Source organism: Pelobates fuscus, chromosome 5 (genome assembly GCF_036172605.1).
Source record: "Pelobates fuscus isolate aPelFus1 chromosome 5, aPelFus1.pri, whole genome shotgun sequence".
NCBI lineage: Eukaryota > Metazoa > Chordata > Amphibia > Anura > Pelobatidae > Pelobates > Pelobates fuscus.
Window position 1 is genome coordinate 370,169,127 of NC_086321.1, and position 8,182 is coordinate 370,177,308.

Sequence of the window (8,182 nt, forward strand, 5' to 3'; positions counted from 1 at the left end):
TTTAATTTGTAATATTATCAAGAGAGCCATTACATTCAGCAGAAGTGTATAATGAGCTGTTAAACACAAGTAATTATGTAAATTTAGTAATGTTATTTTTGAATAAATTTGTAAAGTGCTCTTGATAGCGTGCTATATAAGAACTGTTAAATTAATAAGAGGTGGGGAGGCGGGGTTCGACCGCCATATATACTGCATATACTTAAGCACTATTAAAAAAAAGAATGTACTTTTAAAAAAAAAATTAAATAATAAGATGTAAGTAGGAAGGCGGGGGTGGGGGAGGAGGCAGTGCAGAATACAGATGTACATAGTAGATAGAGCATGAGTGATATGATGATATGTACTTGTTGATTAGTGAGGATATGTAGCTTGGGACACACTTATTGAAAGCTTAGTAGGTGGGCAGTAAAATTTTACATGAGATTTAGTTGGAAGAGTACAAATTATGAATAATGCCATCAAAACAATTATTATACCATATCCAAGAAGATAACTACAAAGGCAAGTTTAGCTGCAAAGCTATTTAAGAAGAATTGCAGAATATTAGAGGTAAGAAGGAGGAGGAAGGATGGTGGTGAAGGGGGAAGATATTAGATGAGAAGATGAGCAGGGAACAGAGGGGGATAATAGAGAATGAAGCAGAAAAGGAGAAGGCAGAAATATGGATCAGACAGAGGAAAGAAAGTGCAACGACATGTGGGGGGAGCTGAGAAAGACCAGAGCAAAAGCCTCTTTCTGCTGCACTACCCAGAAAATAAATATGGGATGGATTATTATCATAGGATGTTATATGCTCACCTGTCACGGTGACAAATTTCCCCTCGCTAAGAGCTGATTTAGCTTCATCGGAAACATAGCCAACTTTGACATCACAATTAAAGCGCAAAATCTTGTCTCCTTTTTCTATTGGAAAATTTACTTGAAGTGATTTCTGGTTAGTAGCAGACCTGGATTTTTGAGACACTAATATAGAGTCCTGAAACTTGTAGAAAGTGAAGAAAAGCGGTGGATCCTCTTCTGGTGCTTCACAAGTCACAGATACATCCTCTCCTTCTTTCACCTCTGTCTTCCTTATGTGAATTTTAGGTGGAGACACTCCTATGTAGAAAGAAGAATACTGTAAGTTGTTTGAGCTAAAGTATTTCACAATAGCACCATGTGTACTGACAGTGGAAATGCTACATTTTGTACAGCAAAGCTGAACTGGTAATTTGCAGAAATATGCCAGGTCGGCTGTTATAACATCAAATAACACCATGTATTTGATCATATTGTAAATTTGTAACTAACAAGCAGAACATCTGAAATAGGGTTGCTGGGACAAATTGTAAACTAACAGATATCTGAAGAGAGGAGAAAAGGAAAATTTGAAATAAAACACAAATAAACTAAATTTACTTTTTGGATGCTGGATGAGGAGAGCCCTAAAGTCATTGGGTTAAGTCCTTCCCTGCTGGAGGACAGGTTGGAACAGACATAATGCATGAACTTCTCTTCCTCCACTACTGACAAATTAGGGATGAATGCAGACGGGGGCGCTGAGGGAGAATGGAGCCAGTGGAAACCAGGCAGCGAGGGAGGGAGCTGTGATCTTCCTGCTCTGCTCCTTCGTGTGTCCTGCTGTGATGCCAGGAGCTCGAATATGATGTCACTCTGGCCCTAGCATTACTATACAGCGCTAGGGAGCAGTAATGCAACAGCAGGAATATAACTGCACATCCCCACACTGGACTTCAGGGAAAAGATCCACTCCAACTCTCCCAAAGGTAGGGAGGCTGGGTGGACTAAAATGAAAATGAAAATAAATAAATAAATAACAATTATGTGTGTGAGAGAGAATGTGTGTGAATGTGTCGGTGTGTATGTTTGTATCAGTGTGTGTGCGTGTGTGTCTGTAAGTGTATGTGACTGGATTTTAATAAAAAAAAAATTTCCAAGTCATGCCGGTCTCGTCGTTGTTGGGTGGGCTTCCATGGCTGAGATTATCAATTTTGATGATCTCAGACAAGACAATGCTTTCCCATAGGGAAAGACTATTCTGCATGCGCTAATCAGCATCTCCTTATAGAGTGTTTACATTGACAAAAGTCTGCAAAAACAGGCTATGGACACCAGAACCACTACATTAAGATACTGTGGTTCTGGTAACTATAGTGTCCCTTTAAGAATTGTACTTTTGCTATTGAAAACAGTCTGAAGTATGAATCAAGAGGGACGGTGGAAATCAGAAGAAAAGCGATAGATTTGTGTGTCATCTGCATAGAAGTGATCATGTCGAAAGCCAAACGTTTTGACCAAAATTTGGATTACTAGATGCACAACCACCCACAGTTTGCAGGAATTGCTAATGTGGATGTCCTATGTAAGTTTGCATTAACAATATTAATTGTTTCATATTTTACTGCCATTTATCAGTTGAGTGTGAAATCGAGAATAATACTAATGCAGAAGTGTAACTTCTCTATTAGTAATTGATGAGCATGGGCCATGGGCAGTCCTGAGTTTTGGTTAACTTGATTGAAAACAAACTATTTGATCAAAAACCCAAGAACAGTGCTTGCAGCCTAATGACACTATAACCAATAGCATGTAGTGATTATGGTGCCTACATTGTTCCTATAAGGAAGGATACAGAGTAGTAGGGATATGCAATAAAGTGATCTGGAAAATAAAAAAATAAAATGTGGCACCTATTTTTACACATCAAATGTGACAAAATTTCAGAACAATATTACAATAATTTCTATATATTGCAACTAGACTATCAATGTGAAGCATTTCATCTCCACGCCAGGCAAAACACAGCATCATTTATGAGAGACACTGCTTCTCAAATAAAGCAAATTGCTTTAAACTGTGTGAAGTTTTAACATTATTCTGTGAAGGTCCTTTCATATTTTTTAGATGCAGATGGTGTTACGAAACATTATATTTTTAGCGTAATGTAATTGAGTATAAAACCTTCACTAAAACCTATAGAGAAAAGAACTAGCTTTATAGTGGACTTCTGTTAAATGTCAACACATGTCATGTGTCCTTAAGGGGTTAAACTCTGTTTTTATACAATTGAATTTCCTGAAATTACAAAAAGGAGTGAATTTAGTGGTTATGTAACAGACATACCAGTTACTCTGATTTCCAGTTCCTTACTCCTGGACTTGCCCTCCACATCCACCTGACATTTGTATATTCCAGAGCTGGACACTCTTGCAGGGTTAATGGTGAACGTGGTATTGGCGCGACCAGAGGTGATGTTATAAACCAATACATCGTTCTTGTAAAACATAAATGTATGTAGCAAGTCAAACTCTCCATTCTTGGTGATGTCTACAGAGCAATCCAGATTCAGCGTGGCTCCATTAGCAACAGGGCTGTGTGGTGAAGATTCCAGTTTCACATCATTGATGGTAAACACTTACAAAAAAAAAACAAAAAAAGGAAGAAATGACTGATGGTAACAGTAACACTTAAAAAAGAGAAATGATTACTACAGCAAATTTATATTGGTAGAGAAGCGTTCATTGTTTGAGTTACTAAGAAAACACATTCTTTGCAATCTTTCCGTTACTGATAGATATCACTGTAATCCTGTTTGCCAGGTATCACACAGTCAATATACAATTTATCACAGTAATAATAAATATTAAAATACTTATCTCGGTGCCAAGATCATATAGTGTAGATGGGTGTTTCACCCACCTCTGATCTTGTGCAGGAACTATGCAATTGACCCTTCTTAGGTCATTCCCCCTGTATCTCCCCCATGACACAGACATGCTGGCAGTACAGCCAGTTAATTGGTTTCAAAACAAAGTGCCCTCTGCCACTCTATTGCTCTATATATACTACTCCTCTAGCAAAGATACACTAGCTAGATTAAAAATCACAGCAAATAAAGCACATGCTCTGTAGTTGCTGTGAGGAAAAGCAGGCTTACTACCTATAGGCATGTTCCCCTCCCATGCCTTCTCACCCACTTTTTGGCTTTGAGGCCCATTTAGGTCAATTTTGCTTGATAGCTAAGGGGAAGGGATCCTTCCCCTTAACTTGTGTTTAAAGGACCACTCTAGTGCCAAGAAAACACACTTGTTTTCCTGGCACTAGAGTGCCCTGAGGGTGCCCCCACCCTCAGGGACCCCCTCCCGCCCGGCTCTGGAAAGGGGAAAAGGGGTAAAACTTACCTTTTTCCAGCGCTGGGCGGAGAGCTCTCCTCCTCCTCTCCGCCTCCGTTCCGCCCCGTCGGCTGAAGGCGCACGCGCGGCAAGAGCTGCGCGCGCATTCAGCTGGTCGCATAGGAAAGCATTTACAATGCTTTTCTATGGACGCTTGCGTGCTCTCACTGTGATTTTCACAGTGAGAATCACGCAAGCGCATCTAGCGGCTGTCAATGAGACAGCCCCTAGAGGATTGGGGGGGAAGGCTTAACCCATTAATAAACATAGCAGTTTCTCTATGCTAGACCCTAGCTGGACCTGGCACCCAGACCACTTCATTAAGCTGAAGTGGTCTGGGTGCCTAGAGTGGTCCTTTAATATAATTTGTAGCACTGCATACAGATGAAATTTAAAAGGGAGCTGTTACTTCTCTGTAATTTACTCTGTTGAATAAAACATTAAAAATCGGGGGCGGGGCCTGACCGTAGAGCCGAGTGGTTGACAACCTCAAGAGCTCCGGCACAAATCCGCATAAAAAGCCACCTTTCCCGTCCAAAACGGAGACTAATCGGGTCAAAAGACAATAGACAGGGAACATCAAGCGGAGTGCAATGATACCCATCAAGCGGCGAAATGAGCAATATATGCCGGACAAGCGTTGGAGGCCTACCCGACAGGTGGGAGCGGTGTGGATTTTACTTATAAACTTATCACACCTCACGAATAGATATTTTTTAAATACAGAGAAAAGTAAACAATATTAACAATGCTCATGGGAAGTATCCAAGTCAAGTATCCAAAAGATGCATGCAGTAACTAGACTAGTGAAATTACACTTCCCTTTGAACTGAAACAACAATCTGAACCAAGAAAGATTCTTCAAATGGCTTCTGTGGCATCGCCATACATCCCATACTCTAGGCACATGCAACGTAAAGGTGAAAACTATACTTAGATTTTACTTTTATTAATCTTTAAGTCTACGTTTTTTTGTTTGTTTGTTTTTGTAAAATCATTTTGCTTTATAAATCCACTCTTTATGCCCCTCCCTACCAACATGTATTGTCTGCCTTTTCCTTTCAATAACACAATTGATATGAGGTCATTACTGTATTATCTAAAGAGGCTGTACAGAAAAAGTTTCAGGGGGTTTCATTCAAGATCTTTGCATTCAACAGTAGAAATCAAGTTTCCCAAACCCAACATAGAGTTAAGCAAAGGCCTAATTAATAATAAAAAAAAAATAATCTAATATCCATAAATATACACCATATTGCTACTTCAATAACCTGTAATAATCTATCCAGTGTACATTTAAGCCCGTTTTCTGTGGCAAAACCAACCTTATATTTGTATTTTAAGGTCATTAGTCACTAATTTTGCTAATGAACAAATCATTATTTTCCTAGAGAAGGTTATACAGTGATAACTAATAGTTTGTGGGTTTTTTTTCTTGTATTTTTTTGTTCCTATATATTTCTATTATGCCTTAAAGTATACAGATATTATATTTGTGCTCTACAGCAAGACATTTGATGTTATTTGCAATGCTGGAAGTTCCAGAGAACTAGCAAAGGACTTTTAAATTTAAAAAAAATTAAAAAAAAAAAAGTGGGGGAAATGGGTAAGTATAAAAGTTTTTTTTCCCCAAATTGGAAAAATGTGTGATTTCTTCAATAATGTTCCATAATTCTTGTAAACTAAAGAATTATATCAATGTAATAACAGCACAGAGAAAGACAGGCAATAGCACTGAGCGTTAGGGTGTTGGTTAGACTGGGTGAGACAGAGTTACAGAAATATCTCTACACTGGAAATCCCACCAATTAATAAAACTTGAGTTTATGATATTTTCTTCTAAATTATAATAAAGACTTGGCAAATTAAATCGCAATTCACTTCAAACCCGACACATTCATGGCCCAAACTGTAAATGTGGAGGGGAAAAAAAATAAACTTTGGGGGAAAAACATATCAAAGTATAGTAAAGGATCTTCTATTGTTAATTTGAATCTGTTCACATTCAATTATTCTAAAAATGGTCTACAAAGGTTAAATCTTTCCTAAATTCCAAAATGTTTGCAGAAATATGCAATTTACAAAAGACTGACACATTTAGAGTGGCAAAAAAAGAGACGTGTAACAGAACACTTACACAGCAGAAACGATTACAATTACATGACGGAAAAAGGAACAGAAAGATTGAAAAATCTGTGACATATATTTAAAAAATATGATTAAGGTGCAAAGCAGCAAAAGACAATAAACAAATACATAAATTAAAAATGAAAAACCTGACAGATTTAATAAGCTACATGGAAAAAGAGGTGCAAAACGATCTGGTACACTTTGATAAGTCTCCCTATTGTTAAATTTCTTATTTTCTCTATGTTCTATGTTGACTGCCAGGTGCAAAGGACAGAGCTTGTAACAAAAATTAACAAGCAACTAAGATGGAGGCGCACAGTCGCATGATAATTCATTTGTAATTATTATTATTTTACCCTTTACATTTTATTTTTTTACACTTCATAAATTCATATTGGTGAAATATATAGCATTAATATGCTTTAAAATGAAAATTTATTGTTACAAATAGACGCGTATATTTAGATTCCTTATCTCTACACCTTTAATAATTGTGCCACTACTTTCACGCCATATATGTGTAATACTGTGGTATTAATATTAGTGTGCTTGCTTATGCTGTTGTGGCATCGTATGCTCTTTTGTTATCTAATGCACAACCAAAATAAAGATTATTATTATAATTTTTTTTTAAATAAATGAAAAATTCTGGAAAGTAACAGTTATAGATTGCCTTTAAAGGTAGAGGTAAAAGGGGGTCAAATGTCATATATTTTAAAAAATGTTTTTTTAAAATTATACTTAAAAGAGAGCATATTTAGTTTATATGTACTGCCATAAGACTGGAAGACTTGCAAAAGGGACTCCCTAAGTTAAACAGGGATGGCTAGTTAGATTTGGCAGTCAGTTGCAAAGAAAAGAAAATACTGTATAAAAGAAAATAAAAAATAATAATAGCCCAGTTTGAGACCAGGCCAGCAAACTCCACTCCATTTGTTATTTTTATATTAAATGCTTTAGATTAATACTGCAAGAATTTAAATACAATAATAAAAGAATACAGTTCCATAATCTCGTTTACGATTGTGCTTTGAGGCAGCCGCTCACAATCCTTCCTATAACCTGGGCGGTGATTGACCCACTGCTCATCTTGCCATCTTTCCCCTGGAGATAAAGGATAGTTTTCTCACAAACATAAAGCTTTTTCCTTCTCACCATCTCCCATTAGTCACAAATATATCAAAATCCAGCATTTCCACTTACCATCATTTTGAGCGTTGATCAACCGCGCTGAAAAAAAGGTACAACAGAATCTGGTTATTTTCTAGGATTGACTGGCAAGAGATTTTTGAAGTTACATGGAAAAAAATGTGGATACTTACTGCAAAAAAAGAAAACTACAACTAAATACATTTCAGCACACAAATTAAAAAAATGGATCTTCCCTCCACTCCGAAAAAAAATGAAATTATATTTCAGATTGACGGCAAGCTGTGTACACACGAGTCACCCTGCTAAATCACATTGAATGTTTTCAGGGCAGTGAGCGCAGAGGACAGAACTGATTAGGTAATCATTTCCCCAACTCAGAAACTGGAACTAAAAAAAAAGAGGGCCAATCATTTAATATCTGTGGAAGCAGCAGACGGCTCAGGAAGTCGTGGAAATGACACCTTTCCTGAAACCACTTTTCCTGCCTCCATCTTTAAGATCCATCTACAATTTCAAAAGAATATTCACAGAAGAAATGTGTATATCGCCCAACACACCCTACAGGCTAAATACATAGGAGGCGCTAAAGGGGTTAAACAGAAACTGCGATCAGAAAAATATTAAAAACAAAAACGTGCCAAAAGAAGATGTTGGAGCGCTGCATAAACTTATCAAGAATCACTTACTCATGTGAAAATAATATATAAAAACAAACAAACAAAAAA

At 37.2% G+C, this 8,182-nt stretch overlaps 1 protein-coding gene across 3 annotated transcripts in view; it reads right to left on the reverse strand.

The window, feature by feature from the left end:
• Positions 1-7,825, reverse strand: part of PECAM1 (platelet and endothelial cell adhesion molecule 1) — a 28,308-nt gene extending 20,483 nt beyond the window's left edge. For all 3 annotated transcript variants that reach the window (XR_010090914.1, XM_063456156.1, XM_063456155.1), the window contains exons 1-4: positions 7,628-7,825; positions 7,509-7,535; positions 3,127-3,417; positions 802-1,101 (exon numbers count right to left, since the gene is read on the reverse strand). Coding sequence is in view for 2 of the 3 variants with exons in the window: in XM_063456156.1 (XP_063312226.1) it covers positions 802-1,101; positions 3,127-3,417; positions 7,509-7,535; positions 7,628-7,658 (649 nt within the window). In the remaining variant the exon portion in view is untranslated. The remainder of the gene's footprint in view (positions 1-801; positions 1,102-3,126; positions 3,418-7,508; positions 7,536-7,627) is intronic.
• Positions 7,826-8,182: the final 357 nt, after the last annotated feature.